Source organism: Anabas testudineus, chromosome 16 (assembly GCF_900324465.2).
Source record: "Anabas testudineus chromosome 16, fAnaTes1.2, whole genome shotgun sequence".
NCBI classification, from domain to species: domain Eukaryota; kingdom Metazoa; phylum Chordata; class Actinopteri; order Anabantiformes; family Anabantidae; genus Anabas; species Anabas testudineus.
In genome coordinates, this window is record NC_046625.1 from 9,246,480 (window position 1) to 9,267,310 (window position 20,831).

At 41.1% G+C, this 20,831-nt stretch overlaps 1 protein-coding gene and 1 long non-coding RNA gene across 2 annotated transcripts; one reads left to right on the plus strand and one right to left on the minus strand.

Moving 5' to 3' along the window:
• Positions 1 to 133: 133 nt before the first annotated feature.
• On the minus strand, positions 134 to 19,516 carry clstn3 (calsyntenin 3). Its single transcript, XM_026370517.1, is given in 20 exon segments — positions 134 to 2,158; positions 2,242 to 2,426; positions 3,276 to 3,411; positions 3,607 to 3,752; positions 4,422 to 4,583; positions 4,900 to 4,978; positions 4,980 to 5,127; positions 7,233 to 7,381; positions 8,737 to 8,885; positions 9,005 to 9,064; positions 9,766 to 9,925; positions 11,151 to 11,263; positions 11,745 to 12,032; positions 12,126 to 12,311; positions 12,863 to 13,012; positions 14,098 to 14,306; positions 14,444 to 14,654; positions 16,083 to 16,205; positions 18,471 to 18,537; positions 19,400 to 19,516. Coding segments are annotated over 19 exon segments (2,871 nt in total). The 5' UTR covers positions 19,400 to 19,516; the 3' UTR covers positions 134 to 2,008.
• LOC113169334 lies at positions 14,582 to 20,583 on the plus strand. The gene is made up of 2 exons (XR_003299554.1): positions 14,582 to 14,657; positions 19,188 to 20,583. It is a non-coding gene; the product is annotated as an uncharacterized LOC113169334 (long non-coding RNA).
• Positions 20,584 to 20,831: the final 248 nt, after the last annotated feature.

The window sequence follows — 20,831 nt, forward strand, 5'->3', positions numbered from 1 at the left end:
TAACATAATGTGAAAAACAATTCTTCTGGGTTCCTTTTCATATATGTCCTCATTTTAAAAATACTCTTTTACAACAGTATTGTATTATTTCTGTGAGACCAACTCCTTTAACAAGCAAACTGTTCATGGAGACGTCATATAGTGTTTTTATTATGAATTTTGTAATGTTTTCTGACAATTTTCAGTAACAGTTAGTCAGCATAATCCATTTCATCTTTGTATCAATAATTACAGGTAATGCTCCAATAGTAACATAGTAATAATATAAGTTATTAATCAATGCAATGTTTATTCCTTCTTAACATCACACTTAAAAACGACAGGCTTTATTTACTGACAGGTTTAGCACTGCACATTGATAGGCTACACAGACAGACAGCAAGAGACACAGAGGGAGAGTGAGGGAGAGGTGAAGGACGGGGAGGTAGGAGGCAGGGAGAGGTGAAGAGAAGCACACAGTTGTACATTCATTGAACCAAAAATATCAGGTGGAGTAAAAAAAAAAAACAAATACAAAATTAAAAAAAAGCTTTAAAATGTGAAGAAAATAGCTGGAAATATGAAAGATAACATGAGTGAGATGTATTTAAGTATCACCACAATGTGCCCTCCATTTCTGTGATTCAGATATTGACAGGTTCTTAATTACAACGATATTACACACAAATTAAAAGACACTCATCAAGCCAGGGATTATCATCCTTATCACTACTACTATTATTATTAATATTATACTGTTTTCTGATGCTGTAAAGGTGATAACTGAAATGAAAAAAACAAACAAACAACAAAATCATAACTTGCTCCCTCTCAAAATGTGCAGAACAAGAGTGGCTGCAATTATAACAGTAATAACAATAATATTCATCATTGTATGTACAGAAGAATTTGTTACAATCAATACAATCAAAACTGCCCAAGCTGAGCGGACATTCTGGAAACAGCAGGGGTAGCATGTGTAAGTGAGTTTTTGTGAGTGTGTGTGTGTGTGTGTGTGTGTGTTTGCAAGTGATGTCTTGCAGTTAATGTAAGAGCAGTGAGTGAAACAGTGCAGTGAGAGTCGTTTAGACATTCCAGTGGTCACTGGGAGGGAGATCAGAGGTTGGGTGTTACCAGCTTTATGGCAGATGGTGATGTTTTGTTATTTAGTGGCACAAGCTGAAATTTTGCAGAGACTCCAGTTTGAACCAGGAACCACAGTGACGTAGCACGGACTCAACACCTAGAGGCTTTTACTCTGTATTGTTGCAGAACTGCAGAACGACCAACTTGTGTAAAGGATAAGGTGTATGGTCCATAGTCCTCAAATGTTATCATCACTAAATACAAAAAAAGGAAAATACCTGCAAGCATGTAGTTTTTTTTTTTTACATTTTTCAAAAGTGGCTGTTATGTCTGAGCTCATTGTCCTCACTCTGTGGTTAATGGTGGTTGAGAGGGGATGCAAAAAGGTAAGAAAACAGCTTGTGCACAGACTTCTGGAGTCAGTCTAATAAGCGAATGCAGAGACATATCAGGATCGAGGCTTGTGTCTTTGCCTGCGGATCTATTCGACGCCTGCAGGTTGCGGATGGATCCGGGTATCACCTCAGAAAGATTTCATTCTGTGTTCGATAACAAAAGATAAAATACAATCTTTTTTTTTTAAATAACAAATAATTCTCATTCAACCAGTGGTAAACTATGCAGAAACATGACCATTGTGTGATTTAGAACTGGTGCACCACATACGATTTTGGTGGGGTTTGCTCAGGCGGTTAAATTACATCAACTGTATACATTGTGCCATTGAACATTTAGGTAGAGAACAACTGCCCGTAGTTGGCTATAGGTCACATATGGCATTGAGTGTCAAGAGTATTACAGTGACTGTGTTGTGCGTAGTGTCTGTAAGCATACATTCCTTATACTAGTGGTGTCAGCAGTCGTTGATATTAAAGTGTTGTAGTGTGTGACTGGTGGACCGGTTTGTGGTTTCCATGAGAACTGGTGCGGAGATACATGTGGCTCAGTAGCGACGGGCGTTTCCGTCCCTCCCCTCCTTCTTGATGATGATTCGCTGGTCGTCGCTTGCGTCGTCAGGTGACTCCGCTACCTCCTCATCTTCCTCCCCCTCTCCCTCGGTGTCCGCAGAGATGCCCATGCGAGACTCGTAGGACTGAAGACACCAATATGGGAATTAATGAACAAATCCAGTGTGATCATTTATGAGCTGACATCAACTACCGATCTGGTTTTTACCTCCATTGGGTTGACGATGATGGTGAGGGCAGAGTCGTCCCATTGGCTGCTGCCCTCCTTAGCTCCGCTCCTGGAGCCTTCACCGCGACGATGGATGGAGCGAATTCGGAAAACACCCAGGATCACCATGACAACCAGAAAACCCACACACACCATTATGATGATGGTAGCTGCTCCTGGTACCACTGTAAAAAACAAACAAAAAAAAAAACACTGTGATTAACAACCAACAATTCGTTTATGTGACTTTTATCTGTGTGGCCAAAGCCTAATGCCCTGTAGCTTTGTGCTCAAATGTTGTCAAAGTTATCAATATAAATAAATATAAATAAAAACCATTTAGCATCCATTTTCACATATGCACTACGGACAATGTCAAAGTGCTATAGACAGAGCTCGGAACATGTTTTAAAGGAAGATTCAGTTCTTGTATAACTATTTCTTTATCTCCTTCATATAAGCAGACAGTCTCCGGTCTCAGCATTAGCTTTAAAGACCTGGCTATTGAAGTGTGTGTGAAAAAAGCTCATCTATCCAAGCTAAACATCTCCTTAAAAGACGTCTGGTGTTTGACTGTGTGGGCACCAAGCTCCAACCTGATAACTCTGTCATTCTGTTATGACATGTTATGGCACAGCTGAAACAGCAGAGGTGTAGAGCACCAGCTCTCAGTTATTGTTTTCACTGTGCACACCCTGTTTGTTACACTCACTCTGTCTTGAGATCAAAACCAACATTAGAGAGGCTGCTGCCGCCTTTCCTGTGATCTCTGGGGCCTTTGGATTGAGGTTTGTTGGTTGTTTCTCACTTCAGGCGTAAAACTAAAGGAGACTGTGCCCTTTGAAAGTCCTTCCCTCTGTACTATGTCTAATTTTTCATTTATAACTGTAACCCTTTTTTACATAATGATTATATTTTATGTCCATTTTTGTTTTTTTTTTACTGTGATGCACAGAACGAAGTTGCACATCCAAAAATAACCACAGAAACTTTAAGAGAACAGGATAGAAGAGCTGATGAGAGGGAAATATCACCTGAGTTTCGGTGTGGATTTGGCAGGGTGTGTCCACTCAGCTCCCCGGCGTGATGGGATGGATGAAGAAACTGCTGCTGAGAAGCCAGAAGATGGGACGGGTGGTACAGACTGTCCAGAGAGTGGAGGAAGTTCACCTATAGGGTAAAAACAGCAGAAGAAGATGATATCACTGGTTAAGCGGCTAAACTGCACTGCTGCCTCACAACTTTCAATCTAAGATCTAATTAAATAATCAAATCAAAAGTCCCAAATGAACTTCCAGACTCATAAGTAAGTAAAGGATTTCAATTTTCATGCAGAGACGTTATTTAAGTGATGTTTCTCCTCACCTCCAGAGTCAACTCATTGCTTGTGTATCTGCCATTCATCTCGGAGCAGGACAGGCGGAACCGCCTCTCAAAGCGGGCTGAGCCTTTGGCCAGTCGGTAGCGGACTGAACGGAGGACGTCCTCATACACAGAGATGGATTCTGCACCTGGAGGGAGTGCAGGAAAAAAAAGAGTCAATACTGAGACAATAACTGTAGAGAGAAGAGTTTTCTGCTACTTATTGACAGCAGTGCGCAGCTGTATTGAGTGGACTTTCACTTTAGGGGTCATTGTGAATCCATTTTATTGAAATGAAAAGTTGAAAACTAAAGTTTTTACTCTGAGCATGGTCCAACATTATTTCATATGATAATTTTTGGAATTTTAGTTTTTGCTGTTTTGAACTAAGAAGGACTCAGTTAAGATAATGCTACATGTTTTGTTGACTAATGAAGATTAATCAGTATTTAAATCTAAATGTGACAACAGCTGCAACAGCTGTTTTTAACTTTGATAAAACCAAACGCAGAATGGTCCAGATAAATCAGATGTATTTAAGCTGAGTTTTTTAACTGAGTTGAAAAACAACTCTGAACTTTAACTTTCACTGTTCTTCAGATAGAAATTAATATTTAATGACATGGAGAGAAATAATTCAGGGGCATTAAAAGGCAATAACACAGTAAGCGTCAATAAGAGGCTTTAATTCACATAGTCTGACACATTTTGTATTATTTGTTTTATAATGCTTCTCTAAAACTCATAATTGATGCCTACAGTATCTAAGTCAGGACAAATTAAAAAAAAACAGCTGTATAATTTATTCACCGCTGTACCTGTGATTGCGATGTAAGCAGTTGTATTGATGATTTCCAGTCCCCGCTCTCGCACAACATCCATGTCCACCAAAAGCTCCTCCCTCTCTGGGTTTAACTCCTCACCCAGTGGTTGGACCTCACAACCGTCCAGTGTGTGAGCCACAGCATCGGACATCAGGGCTAAGAGGTGATGGAGGGGGCAGGAGACATCATTAAACTGACTTAAGACACAAATGGACACCAGAGATGGTCGCCTCTGAAATACAGTATGTTCATTATTGTAAACAGACAAAAAGACTTCAGACTACAGGACAGGTTTGTTTTGTCTCCCACTATTTTCATTACGCACATTGGCAAATGATTCAATGTCAGTATGACAAGAATGAACACATAAAACAAGCAAAACGTGTGTCAGCCCTCATACGGACACATGAACATTGTTTGAGGACAGACTTGAAGAATTTGTGAACCTATCCTTTTAAATCTCCCCACTTACCTCCTCCCTCCATCCCCTGTGCAGCCGTGTTGACAGCATGAGACAGGGAACAGACAATCCGGAGCTCGGGGAAAAGGGGGAACACCACGGGGGCCTTCAAACTCAGGGGCAGGACGAGCCAAATGAGGGCCGACCCCAGACAGAGAGATCTGAGGAGCGTCAGGCTGGAGAACCACCAGGTAGCCCTCCAGCTGTTTGAGGGACAGGCAGCTCTCCTCGTTAAAACATCTGGCATGGAGGAAGGAAACGTGTGTGACAAAGTGGGAAAGAGATGGAAACAGAATAGTTTAGATAACTTATCTCTTTTAGTATCAAATTAAATCTGGCCATGTTCAATCCATGGCTCTGAGGATGGCTGTTCATCCTGACCTGGTGCCTGCATTAGGTTTTGATGAGGAATCCACCCCAGTCACCTGTGCTAGTTTTATCCAGTAGGTTTTGATGTAGCTTTGAGTTGCTCAGGCAGAGATGGGAAGCAGGGTATAAGAATCTGGCAATCTGACTTGTTTCCAACTCCACACACCCAGATGGTTTTCATTTTAAAACCATAAAAAGCTTTATATAACTTTTTCATTCATGCAGCACACTGCCCAACACATGAAAACAATGAAATACCACTTTAACTTTTCATACAGCACCATCAAGTCAGATCTTTTAATTTGTCCAGTACTTTGGTTTATAACTAGCTGCTGCTAGACATTCCCATTAAACTGTACTCAACTGTTGCTAAATTAAACCAAATGAGTTAACAAGTTCAACACCGTCTGCTGAACATCATCTCTGTGAGCATGTTAGTATGTTGATTTTAGCATTTCATTTAAAGAGCTTCTGGCATGACTGTAGACTCCTCTCAAATTAGCAGCACCATGACTGAGTAATGTTAAAAAAGACAATAACACAATAATCGTGTCCCAAAAGGTCTTAATCTGCTGCTGTGTCTTCTCAGTCCAGATCCCTAATTCCTCCATGACTGTGGTTAACTTCGCTGTGATACTGAAATAGCAAATGTCAAACCACTGTAGCTCTGCTGTTACAAATTTAATTTTCCTGCCAGAAAGAGAGAGCAAATCAGATTGATGACAGGCTGCTTACATATATTTATTCATCTGCACTATAATTCAGCATCATATTTGAAAGGGGATTAAGCAGTGTGTTTGTGCGTGTGTGTTACATTTCCACTATCAGAGTGAGCAGCTGCTTCTATCGGCCTCTCCAGAAGGGCCTGCTGTTCAGCCATCTGGGTAACTCCTGGCCTCAAATCAGTCTAATCTTCACACATGCAATAAAACATGCTGAAGAAGAAAAAAAAAAACCTCTGGTACACTTGAGAAGAAATAAAGGGAATAAAAAACCCTCCATGACCTTGAATCACTGGAATCTTTAAAACAATTGTTGGACAAAAACTTGTGGTCTGGTAATCATTGAAATCTTATTAATTTGCAACAAAAACAAACGTCTCCAAAGACATAAATAAGAATGTCTGCAGAGGCTGAGAGTCTCATGAGATCTGATCTATCTGCATGCTTCTAGTTTCAGTATAAATACACAATATATTACAATGAATATGCACCGGACTGTTCATGCAAACGTGAATTAATATTTCATCAGCTAAAAGTGAGTGCTAAAGCCAGAGAGCCAGTTCGCAGTTGTTAAGCATGGAGCGCTGACCCGGAAACTGACTGTGTGTGCTTTTTATTACACAGCCGGGTGACTTTGTGGGATGAACCAGTGTGGGATGTTTTTCAGGGATTGTGCAAGAGTTGATCGGGGTCAAAAGTAAAAAGAAAATACACATATTGGCCTTTCTGAAAATCTAAATGTCACTGTTAATAGATATAAATGGCTCTATACTAACAACACAAAAAAAAAAACAACCTGAGAAACTGTTTCTTAAATTTAATCCTTCAACAACCGCAGCTACTGTTGAACCAGGCAGAATGAATCAGTCGCCATCAAATCAAAAGTTACTTGCTTGCTGAATGTACAAAGAGATAAGATATTCTTTGTTATCTTTGGCTTTGACATATTCTCTATATAATGATTTCTTTCATGGCTGACGAGTCCTTATCACAACTGAGGCAAGGTCCATGTTTGATGAGTTCAATGTCAAAGGAGCGAGCAGCAGTAAAGACCAGAGAGTGGCACGTCATCGGACTGCCAGAGGAAAACTGTGTGTCTGCTGTATCGTTGTGATATTTTATTCCAGTAATAATTTATATTTATGGCATCGCTGCCTCTTATACTGCTTACATTTCACAATAACTTTGTATTTTATAGATGTGTTTCTTCCATGATTGATGTATGTGTGTGTGTGTGTGTGTGTGTGTTTGTACCTGAGGGAAGTGGTAAGTTTGAGGGGTCGGACTCCAGGGGTGGCAAAGCGCAGAGAGTTTCTGTAGGTGACCTGCTGCACGGCTCGGTTAAAGCTCTCAATGTCGTCTCCCTCCAGCACCAACACTGACTGGCTGGGGTTCACATGGACCTGTGAGGTCAGAGGACAAACTCACATTAAGTTCACATTAATTAAAATGATGTTATCAAGGCTCAAAATAAAATTGGACATCTAATACAGAAAAACGGTTGAGATCACTATTGAAAATGTATATTAATTCATTTAATTATATTAAAGAACTAATATTAATTACTTTAAATACAGCTGGGAAGCTAATGAATTACTCCCCACTTCTTAATAAATCATTATCTATCTATATTATATATGCTAGATTATGTACATATTATGTTTGTTGATTATATTAACTAGTATTGACCTGAATCTTTAGTATTGTTTATAACTAAAATTATCAGTAAATAGTACAATATTAGCTTCTAAAGAATATCCAAGTAATTGTACTTAATTATATTCCAACACAATCTACAACCCACAAACAAATATGACAACAGGAATAAATATATCCTCTGGCAAAACTTTCAATATGCTGCAACCCAAGAATGAAGTATGAAGGATGTCAGGGGTCACTTTGTTAATTGATTTATAATCATCCAATAAAATCTGAATATAATTAATCTATTTAGTCCATCAATAAATAGTAGTTTACAAAGTATTTCATTCATTGATAATTAATAATTAAATGACAATTTAAAGTTTAGTTATAATAGTTAATTTAACAAATGTTCAATTAAAAGTCAATTAAATAAATAAAACAGACAATAAATGCATCATCTAAAAGCTCATTAATTACTTTGTAAATAAATAGGGATTTCAAAATGAATTTGAAAATGCAGGTTTATTAAAGTTAAAGAACAATCTTTAACTTTAAAGATCGGTGATTTTGAAATTAGAGACAATTAGTAAGAACTTAAGTACTCGTATACAAAGCTACTACTATAAACCTGCTGTTTCTAAAAGGGAACAAATAATGTTCGTGTCTACTGTTGACTGACTTTGTTCACAATAGAAGGATTTTCTTTCTTTTTGGACATTTTCATCATCAAGATGTCCAAAATAAAGAAGTCTTAACTAAAGAACAGAGCTGATTCAGAGTTTTAAAGTTATTCTCAAAAGACAATATAAGTATTAGAGAAGAATTTAGTGTTGATCGTCTTTATTGGATTGGATTAAAAAAGTAATTACATGTATCTCAAAACTCAAAACAATTTTTATTCACGAAGATTAAACACTGTCTTTTGTAAAATATATTGTAAAAAGAGAAAGTTAGGGAACCAATTACAAATCAAACATCAGTGGAGTGATTGACGGACTGAAAACAACCTCTCACATCGCCCAGGTGGAGGCAACATCTGAAGGAGAAAATGAAAAAGTAAAAGTATCCTGTCTCTCTCTAAAATGTGGTAAAATAAAGTTCTCTGAGGTGCTACCTTCATTCCAGAGCCCAGAGTCTCCAGGTCCCCAAAGTCCAGACCCTCCCTGCAGGCGTACAGACACTCGACCACACTGTGAGGCTCCACGCTGCCAGGACGGATCGTCACTCCCGACAACAGGCCGTGATAACCACCAATGTACTTCACTAAAGACCAGAGACAGCTCGGTGTCAACACATACAACCCATACACCTTTTAATATACATAAATAATACAGCAACAATGACACAACATGCTGACGAGAGAGTGAAAACAAGGAGGTCACCTGACTCTTTTCCCTCTGGGATGGTGTTGTTTAGTATCTCCTTCTGCTTCTCTTCGGGCTCTGCAGGGAAAACCAGAACAGGGCAAAGGGGAATAGAAAAAGAGAAAACACAGAGAAAGACACTTGAATCTACTGAGGTAAAAAGGTGAAGACTGAAAGTGCCAGAGATTGACACAAAGATGAAAGAATATATAAAAATAAATAACAGAAACAGGCACAAGTGAAGAAAACGCAAGGTAGAAAACTGCAGACGATATTTAAAAAATGCACCATCGCCTCATTATCTAGCAGCAGCTGCTGCTATGCAGGCAGCAGAGCGGCTTCCACTCTGGATGAGAGACCGTGAATGTGTATGTGTGCGTGTATTTCACTGCTAATTGGCAGCCAGAGTTTCCCATTTTAACAGCTTGGTGCAAAGTGGCTGATAGCTGTCTAGTCCTCATGTTGTTCTGCCTTCCTGAATAACTGATAAGTCAGTTATATTATTAGGCCCCAAAGACAAAATGCATCAACTGCATTATAACTGGGTGAAATGATGGAGTGAATGGCATGTAGCATGTTTTGAGGTGTTTTATGAGGGTTTGTAACTTGCCAAACGTGGCAGCCTGCTATCTTTGAGAATGTGTAAATTAAATGAGCGGAAGAATGGAAAGAAGGAAGCAAAATGCATTTATGCATGAAAAAGGGTCTCAGCTTGAATTGATTTGTGTCAAAATCCGTCATTAAGCTGCGATGAAATGTATGTTAGTGCAGTGCCTTACCCCAGCAGGCGCCGATGAACATCCTCTGATGGGGGGCAGGGTTAGGGATGGCCCCGTTGTCATGGATAAGGGCAGGGTCAAAGGTCACACCATCCACGTACAGAGTCACTGATGGGAACTGGACGCTGAGTGAAAGATGATGCCACTCACTGTCACACACCTGTGGGACAGAGACAATAAATTAAATTTGAGCCTGGACAAAGGACATTCAGTGGTTATTGTGAATATGAACAGTGACAGAAGTCAAAGAAGTATTCAGGTGTGTGTAAAAATACTCAGATCTGCCTTGTATTGGCAAAATGACTCCTGAGACTTAGAGATTATTATACTGTACACAACATGGTAATGTTCTTTTTAGACATTTTTGCTTATTATTGGATATGTTTAGTTCTTTTTTAGAAGTTTAAAGATGAGATGTCTCTTTGGCAAAACTACCATCAACTCATAAATGACCCCAAGGATCCAAACTAAACATGTAAACAATGTACGATTGAACTTTATAAACTGATGTTTCTTACGTAAAATCGTTATTTTGAATAGTAACATGTTAGTAGAGTGGCAGATTTCGCTTTAAAATCTAGTTAAAATCAGTTACTTTTTATCACTGTGTCATCAGTATAAATTCCTGTATACATATGTTTTAGCCTTTTCTCCATTGATATGGTTAAAGTGGGATGATGAATACAAAAAAAAGGAGACAAGGGCATTATAGACAGAGGGGCAGAAGAGAAAGACTGGGGTAATAAGATATCGTGGTTCAGACAGAGGGATTTGACAAATCTTCTCTGCATCAGCTCAGCATCCTTTAATCCATGCTGCTTCAATCTGTCTGGGACCAGTGGCTTCAGTCAAAACAAACCCACTTCACCCCTCTACACCACCAAACCACATCCACTCACATACAAACATTAATATGGTTTATTTTTAATTTATATTCAAAAGACCTAAGCCTAATTATTTTCTTGTTCGTATTTGATGCATGCACCACTATTAACTTTACATAAAACAAAATCAAACAGCAAGCACCACCATTAAAACAAAGACAAACCACTGGATTCAGATTAAATAAATGAGAAGTTGGTCATTCGTATTAGAAACATTTAGGATGGTTGTAAACCTTAGTCTCGTAAATTTATAGTCAGTGTAAAGTTCATTATGTTGAAGCGCAGAAGCCTCCCCAGAAGTTCTTATTGTAACTACTATTTTTATTTATTTATGTTGCTTTTGTATTACTGCAAGGTGTTTGTGTGTCTTGGCTGTTTGGTACTGACACAAATATAAAAACTAGCTTACTATCTTTTTTTCCTTTCAATTTTAATTTCAAGATACAGAAGAAACTGAGCAACTGAGATAATCAAAGTTAAGCCTGGCCATTCCCCCAGTACCTGCTCCAGTTTCCACAAGAACTTGACGGGCCGTGCGGCCGAGACATCGGGCCAGTAGAAGAGGGAGAGCCGGCAGCCGTGGACGGAGAGGGAGTAGTGGGAGAAGGAGTCGTCTGTAGAGCAGCAGAGGAGAGAAACAGGAAATTATCGGTGGGTCAGGGTCATGAAGACGAGATGAACGACATGAAGAAATAATAATGTGCTACGTGTTTATTGCAGATTTTTATTTCAGTGTGAATTTTATTGCTGTTGTATACACAGGAAACATTTGCTGATCGTGCTGCTTTTAGGTGCTGAAAATGTCCACTCGGTATTCAGCCTGGTACAGTTCCTGCGTTTAACTGTTCTTCTATTGTCCACTGTGCTGCTCAAGTGGAGCAGCTGGAAGTTAAGTGCCTCTCTCGTGAGCACCTTGATGATTGAAGCTATAAACTGTTTATTTTTTTCGGGCATGATTTTCCCTGCAGTTATGTGGATTGGAGTGTATAATTAGAAACATTTATTTTACATACCAAAATTACCTTCCACTGACTTGAAAACACTTTCAATTCCTCCAAATGCCATTAAACACCATGACTCTACAATGTTACGCACCATTCTTGACGGTGCTACACACGATAGTCTCCTCCTCCTTGCGATTTCCTCTGGTCTGAGTGGTTGCAGCCTGGATGTTGGCACCACCCCTCCGCATCCACAGCTGCAGTGTGAAGTGGTCACCTGATAGTGCAGAGACAACTGAATCAGGCACCACAGCAACATGGTTGGATCCATTAAAGGAGAAGACCAGAGACGAATCAGAGGAGGGGAGAGTGGGCAGAGCGGTGGTCCAGTTGGCTGCAGGAGATGGAGGTGGGAGGAGGTCTACCTCTCCCCTGACAGCACCTGGAAATGGTAAAAGAAAAAAAGAGGCTATTACTAAAAAAGGATCCTGCACCCTCGCTATTAGCATGTTTTTAGGCGTAAACCAGGACCCACCACACAGTCTGCGCACAGATCTGTCCGAGTAGCTGTCTCTGTCACAGCCCTTCCCAATGTGGCCGGTCTGGAGCTCTACGGTGGCCTGGATGTTCCACACGGTCTCTTCACAGGTCTCCAAGTGCAAGCTCGGGAAGAGGGGGATGCTGCCCGATCCAGGGGTGTACTCCACGCGCTTGGTCCATCCTAAAAATCATAATTAGCTGGTTGAAATCTGACACTCAAGCTAGTAATAATAAGTATAATACATGCACAAATTTATTTAAGACTTAGACTGTAATGTTAATGCAGCAAGTTACTCAGTGCATTTTATTTTATCTGTCAAAGCATCTCTCTCATAATATAGGAAACCCTTTGTTTCCCTGAAATAGTCCTACACTGTATGAAAAAACAAATAAAGGTTTAATAAGCCACATACACAAACCAGAAAATCTGTCAATAAACTGTGCCTACTCATGCAGCAGGGAAATCTATAGTTAAAAAAAGTGTAGTGTGGTGGTATGTGTGATTTTATTAATATATTGTCACAGTTTAATTAATTACCTTCCCTCGATATTACTTAGCTTCAGCACCGCCGCTTTAAAACTCAGCTCTTGGTACAAAGGAGCCAAGTGGCAGCCCACACAAGTTCGTTTGAACCAAAAAAGCAACAAAATAAATGGCTGAAACGCATGTTTAAAGCCATGTGAGAGCTATGCAGCGATGATAATCAAGCAAAAACATGTGACAGAGTTTACCAATCCATCCGGGTTTGCAGGACGGCTTGACCGTGACAACAACCTGAGTGTCAGCCTGAGCACGGTTCTTTCCACAGTCGAACGCAGTCACCCAGAAGGTGTGAACGCGCTGACGCTTTGAATCCAGTGGCTCTGTGTTCTTAATGTTACCTTGGAGACAGAGAGAGACAAAGAGACACAGACAGAAAGGATAAGAAATAGAAGGGTTAGTCATCAACAACAAGCTTGCGTAATTGAAAGCCCAGAACAAATGAAGCACTCATTGATAAAGCTTCTATCACCGCACATACACATTAAGAGAGTCTCTGTCCTGTTAGTGCGCAACGTTCAGGAACAGAAATGGAAGAAAAACAACAGAAAAAGAGAAGATAAATTGCACAGGCCACAACTAAAAGTGAAGGGTTTTCCTGTTTTTAGAGATAAAGGTAACAGAGAGAAGCTGTGATGGGCAGACGGGGCTAAGAAAGCCAGATGATAAACAACAGGTCTGAGAGAATAATGCTGTGATGTAGTGAGAGGAGAAACAGAGGAATGAAGGAGATAGATAAAGGGTAGAAATAAGAAAAGACAAAGTGAGACAATGAGAAGCCTGGAGCATGTGAACAAGGTCGGAACAATAGGTCTCTGTGCTGCAGTACCAGCCCGACCCGAAAAAAGAAAGGAGACGCTCATCCACTGCAAAAACCTCTAAAGAAGTCCGGGACATTTCTGCAGAGTCATACTTTCTGCACGGCCCCTGTTCAGCTTCTGTGTCACATTACAAAATGGCTACAACTGATCTCCCACCAAACCAGTCAATGAATACAATCGCGGCGCGTACCAGTCAACTTTGTCAGAGAATTTAGGGAATTCACAAGCACCCAGTAACAAAAGGATGCTATATTAAACCAAACAGCTACTGCAGCGTTCACGTAGAAACAGAATAGTCCACCCACACAAAGTCTATTTCAGTTTCTACCTGAGAGAAGAATTAAATACCTGCAATTCCTTTCACAGTGTCACTATGCAGACATCAATATCTCAGCATTGTCTGGTGTGTGTTTTCATGTACTGAGGACATTTTTGAGCTGAATACTGAACTGAATATTGACTTTAGTTGTTCTGCATGCAGAAGGAACATAAGCAAAATAACATAGTGACTTGTGGGAGTATTGTCTTTCTGCTGCAGAGAATGACAAATGTTAATATGTTTACCAAGCCTTTGATTTCCTACTACAAGATGAAACATATCTCACCATCGTTGTCAATAGCGAAGGGCACATTGGGAGTTATGATGTCGTAGAAGCAAATCTGGCTGTACTGTGGGGAGCAGTCGGCATCCAAAGCCTCCACGCGCACAATTCGGTCAAAAAGACGCCCCTCTGGGACCGAGGCCTCGTAACGACGCTCGACGAACACGGGGGAGAACTCATTGACGTCGTTTACACGAACATGCACGGTGGCCCTGAGGGAAGGAGGAGTGGGAAGCAAAGCACAAGCAGAGAGAGGCGGATTACTGTAACAGCAGTGACTGTAATTATTGTTAAAAACATGAAATATCTTTGATCTAAATCAGGAGGGAGGATTAGACGATGGACAAACTTGTGGGATTTCTTGCTGTTGACTCCGTCAGGCCCCTCTCCGCAGTCGTAGGCCTGGATAGTAAAGCTGTGCTCCCGCTGGCTCTCACAGTCCAGCGGCTCCTTGGACCTGACCAGGCCCTCGCCAGTGGAGCGGTCCAGAACCACCGCTTCAAACTGGACTGAAGCCGAACCCGATGGACCATTATGAACCCGGAAGCCGCAGATTTCCCCTGGTAGGGTAGAGCAGAGAATTTATTCATTAATCATAACACAATGAAAAGTAAATGAATTTTCAAGATCCTGCGTGATTAAATCATTTGTATCGACACCATATCGCTTCAAAAATTAAACCAGTGTGTTACCTATCTCTGACTTAAATACAGCTATTCATGCAGACAGAGGGCTGCAGTCAGACTCTTAATGAGAACTAATATAAAAGGATATATTCCCTTAAATACTATTTCAGCCTCTTTGTACTGGTCTCAAGCTCATTTTCAGATTCCTTTACTCAGAGGTTTTTCAGACCATCTACTGTCTGACTCCAGCATTTCTTCTGAGTACGCCCTCAGCCCCTGCAACAACTCTGCCAGCAATCCATTGTGTACGCTAAAGATTTTAAATCTGCACTTTCTGCAGAGCACAGTTTTAAATCTGTAATACAACTAATTGTAGGCTGAGGTGAAACTATACAACATGTGAACAAACCACTGAGCTACAAGTGCACACCTCAGTGAAAGCAGTGGCACAAAAGACAATTACAGCTGCTACCTCAACCAGTAACAGAACCAGAAATAAAACAGTCATTCTAATAAGAAACGATCCAGTCTGACCACTGATTTACAGTTGGACTTACTGAGACAATTTATTTTAATATTCAGTAGAATTTAGATCATCTAAAAAAGAACAGACAGACATCTAGAGGTTTCTTTCACTGGCACTTTACCTCGAGCAGGTAATGATTATTATATGAATAAAGCAGATTTCAGCTTACGCTCAAAATAAAACCCTCAGAATAGCAGCTGATCCTCCTCGGCTGACATAATTTAAAGGTGGGGACATTTCGTGCTCAAACACGCAATTTTCTTTTCCTTCTTGACACGAGCCCAAGAAATTTCAGGGAGCCCCTGAGTAATTCTAGTTGATCTGTTAGAATTCGACTGAACACGGTTATTTCCAGGACTGAGTGCAAACACGATAACCTTATTTCATGAGGCTGCAGAGGTAGAGCGCTGATGACTGCTCCTGCAATGTAGGATTGAATTACACTACGATGGTCTAAAAATAGTGGACTCTGTAGCTGAATATACAGCCTTTAATATTTAGACTCTATTGGGAAATATAGCTGGCGAGCACTCCAAACTTCTCTGTGTAATTGTCAACACCATTTTAACTATAAATACATCAAATCCCCAAATTGGTCACACAGCTGCAGAGTCACGCTGTCTTCAAAACAGAAGAACAAAGTTAGATAATTTTCAATTTGGCCTGGTGAGATTTTCAATTTGGCTACTCAAACAATTCATTTGACCTATTTTGCACCGTAGCCAATTCTGGGGATTTGCGAGCGAATTTGTGAACCTGCTTAAATAACTGAGAGCAGTTTGTGCATGTTTACTCCACCCATATTCTCCCATGCTGTGAATGGCTGTTGGTGTTACCGGCGTAGTGAAGTGGAGCATCTTTGTCCAGGGCAAAGAGAGGGGGATTGAGCAGCACGGTGTTGTCGTTCTCCATGACAATCCCCTGGTACTCTGTCTCGATCCATGGCTTGTGCTTATTGGCTGAACGGCACAGAGAAGAGACCAAAGAGGGTTTGGGTTAAATGGGGCAATTAGAAGGAACCAACTCTATTTTTAACACTCCATTATAGGCAAGGACATAGTGAATGAGTGGGAAAATACACAACGTGAGTGCATGTGTGGGAACACAAGGACTCAGTTTAATCACATTCACACTATCCCAGATTTCCTTTCTTCCTTTCTTCATATAGATCACTCTGTCTTCTGTCTTCTGTCACCCACATCAAGCGCCACGCTGCACACCTTCCAGGTTGGCAGTATAATTAAAGCCAATCAGATTTCTCCTTATCACACACAGTGGAACTGGCGTGCCACAGGCGCTGCACAATAATTCACTACAAACAGTTGAGTCAAAATCAAATGCCTGAGGTTTAATGTGAATTTAACCTTTAATTGTGAATTAATTATTCATCTGTGTGCTGAATGTTCAGTGCTGAATGATCAAAGGCCAAGTTAATGAGCCAGAAGGATGACGATTTTACACTCCAGCAAAGAGCAAAAACAAAAGCTGGAGTGCCTTCCCTCTGCTTTCCTCAATCTCTTAACGCTGCAGTTACAGAGCCTGAAATCAGACAGAGGCACAAGACTCGTGTTTAGCAATTGCTTTGTTGTCTTCACAGTGAATTTTCCAGAAAATCCGTCTGGAACTAATTCTGCCGTCTCATCTGTGAGAGGAGCATCAACAGAGGAAAATTCTGCTCGTTCTGGATCTGATCAGACTGCGTTTGGACTACAAACTGAGGAACAGCAATATGTTTTTCAGTGCATTCGATGAAGTACTTTTATTTTAATATAGACTAACCACATTTTGCTGATATTTAGATTTTTTGAATGCAGGACTTTTACTTGTAATTGAGTATTTTTATATAGTATTGCTCCTTTAAGAGGTTCAGACAGTTAGTGAAGAGGAAACAAGAGGAAACGAACATGCATTTATTTTTACTAATTAAATAATTATTGATATTCCAGGAAAATTTGCCAAACTTCATCTAATTTCTGCTTCTCGGTTGTGAGAATTTGTTGCTTTTATTTGTCTTATGTAAAATTTAACCTTTCGTTTTTTAGAGTTTAATGACTATATATTATTTAATAATGAAAATATCAATATCAAAAAACCACGAGGTTCAATACACATCCCTGATCAAACACATTCATCCTCTCCTATCAAGGTGCAGCCTGACACAGAGTCCTCCTCCTCCTCTTCCTCCTTTATTTCCAAAGTCCTCTGCCGTGTCTCTTTTCTGGTCATTTATCTCCCGGCCTCTGCCCCCTCAGCTGATCTCCTCCCTCCCTCGTCTGTTCTGCTATATAGCATTAATCTGAGCATCAGTCCTGTGGATTACATCCGGGATTACAGATTGAGAGGCATCCCGTTCCATCTCTCTCTGTCTCCCCTGGCACTCCTCCTCTCTCTGTCACTCTATCGCTCCACAACACTCACCCATCCCTCCTCATCTGTCGCCCTCTCTCTCTCACATACACACACACACACACACACACACACACACACACACACACACACACACACACACACACACACACACACACACACACATAAACACAAACGCTCTGGTATCTCACATTTTTCCTTTTCCCTCACTCCACCTGATCACACATACCACTGCTCCCTCCACCACCTCCTCCTCCTTCCTCCTTATCGGCCTGCGTATTTTCAGCTACGTCCTCTCCTGTCACAGTTCCTTCTCCTCTGTCACTCCTAACATTTCTCCCCCCCCTGTCTCTCCCCTCTCACTCCGTTTCACTGACAGTCCATCTCTCCTTCAATCTCCTCGTCTTTCTTGTGCCGCTCTCCTCTACCTCCTTCTCCTGACATTCTGCCTCCATGCTGTCTGTTTCACTCGCCTTCTCCCAGCATGATAATCATTGGAACAATGATGTTGAATCAGTGTCATGGTTATCCAGGATGATAAACCTGCTATACGCAGGGAAACAGATTTATCATCTTCTCAGAGTCACAGTACTGGTGAAAACAGACACATGTACAGTGGGACATGAAACAAAAACACAAAATGTTTAAACATGTACGAATGATCTTTCCAATGTCTCTTTATGTAAAAACTAAAGTTATGTGTTACGATGACACATGTGACAGACAGCAAAAAGTCAGCAGGAGCATTTCAGGGCACAGCGTCTGAAAACCTCGACAGGTCAGCGTGCTCCCATGGCAAACCATCATCATCTCAACATTTTTAACACAATTAACAGTGAAAAGGATGAGGAACTGACCTTTGTTGCCATTGGCAACCGAAGTCAAGCAAAGGAAGAGGAAGGAGAGAAAATTCATTCTGTCCATCTGAGGGAGGAAAAGAAAAGGTAGATAGGGTAACGGGGTGGGGTGAGGTAAGAGGGGGAGGAATAAAGTACATGCATAAACAAGTGATCAGCAGCGGAAAAGACAGTAACAAGACACAGATGTGGCCTTTTAGATGAACAGAGGACAGTGTTTGTGCAGGAAAATCGCAACTAAAGTGACATGTATGTAACCTCTGACGGTTAGAGAACAGTAATGAACTTCACGTAGAACCTCATATTCAATCTGCATAAATGGACCTATAATCCAATTGGGTTACCATAATGCTGTTCTCTGGCCTCCCTCAAAAATCAGACTGACACCCTCGCTGGTGGAGAACCTAGAACAGCCTATGGAGCATGCACATACCTGGACGTGAGTGCCTGTGTGTGTCACTAGAGCAGGTTCTGCATGTGGCTGTGAGGATGTTTCCCCCTGTTTTAATTGTGGCTGGTTAGGTTAGGTTAACATTAATGCAGCTGCTGTTTGTGGCAGTAGCCACAACTGAAGAATGAGTCCTTGGGGGTTTTCGTCTCTCATTGACATCTTAATGTTTCCATTGCTGCAGTATTTTACAGGCGACAATACACGTAGAAGATAAAACAGAAGAGGTGCAGATAGAGGATTTAACGTGAGGCTTCATCTGTTCACAGGTTGTTCAGGCTACACATACCTCCAGGACCAGAGAAACATGCTATGCGACAGTAATCAGCCGATTTCCATTACAAGCTGGTGCTGACACACAGGACCAGCCTGGGCTTCATGGCTGACTAAAGCCATATTGAGACATTACAGTGTTGTCAAGAGCGGACACGTCGCAGACATGAAGGTTAGCTGTGTCAGAAACCGGCCGATGTGACATTACCGTGGTGAGTGCGGTGATGCTCCTGGTTTGGTACCCAGCCTCTACGCGCGCAGCATCCGCCTCTCACGCCCCTGCCGCTCGGCAATCCCCGCAGGCTGAAAACAAACCAAAAATGTCCAGGTGGAGAAGGATACGCACAGATAATCGTCTACAGCGGCTTGAGAAATGGCAGGGTATGTTTCAGCCTGACGCTAGACTGGAGGATGAGATGTGAGGAGGATGCAGAGACCAATGGATGTCCTTGTTTTTTTCGGCTCTACGGAGGACAGGAGGAAAAAACGGTGGGAATATTACGCTGGCGTCCCCTCCCTCTCGGAGTTTCTTAACCCGCCCACACTGCGTCCTTCTCCCCTCGATCTCTCTCTCTCTCACCGGCCCCCACCAGCTCTGTACCAGACTGCTGCTCTGGCTGTTTTTCATGGAGGCTTTTTTTTTTTTTTTTGCCACTGAACGTACATTGAGAGTGACTCAGGCTCCGACACAGCAATTCATCTTATCACGTTAGTTTTCAGTCGTGGGCATGCTTTTTCCTGTCCTCGTGGTATATTAATAATATCCTTATTTCCCACAGCTCCAGCCTCCCATAACCAGACTGCAAAATGACGTCATATCACCCTTTTCTGCCCTGTGCTCCTGTCAAACAGATGAAGGCACTGAAACATCCACACACACACACACACACAAACCAGACTCCGTTCTTGAAATGCAGCATTTAATGAACATTACAAAACTGTTTTTGAAAATCATCCCACCCCACACCCAAATCCAAGTTTTCTTTTCCTTTGTACATTTGGTAGAAATAAGGCATAAAGTAGTCGTTTGAAACAGCCGAGCAGTTCACATTAATTAATAATCATCATGTCATGTATAACTGTTACCAAAACCTGGGCTGTTGCTACAGTGAGGTGGTTCGTGCTCCCTGTGCATGTGTATCAGCATCAGTGAAGGGACGGCGGCAGCACCTCCAGCATCCCGTGGATCAAACAATACAGCCCCAAAGAAATTAAATTAAACCAAAATAAACAGGCTTTCCCACATTAGGGTGGGATGCTTCTTCCTCACACTCTTTTTAATTATCGCCTGCTGTTAGAAACAGAAGAGCAGGTCATAGGTGAAACTGTGGAACTCCTGGAACTGGATTTTGTTGTTTTGTTTTCACTAGTAAATAAGATCATTTCTTAATTTAAAAAAAAAAAACATCAGCCTGTGAATCCCATTCACAAAAAGCTGATGACTTGCAGTGACTGCATGACTGGGCAGTGTGTAAGTCTCTTTATGAGACTAGTGAATTTCACATATGTGTATTTCAGAGATGAATCAAGGCAGACAGACAGACACAAAGACAGGAGTGGTGTAAACAGAGAAAGTAAAAAAAAAAAAAAAAAGAAAAGAAAGAAAGAAAAGGCAGGAGAACACTGTCAATCCATTTTAA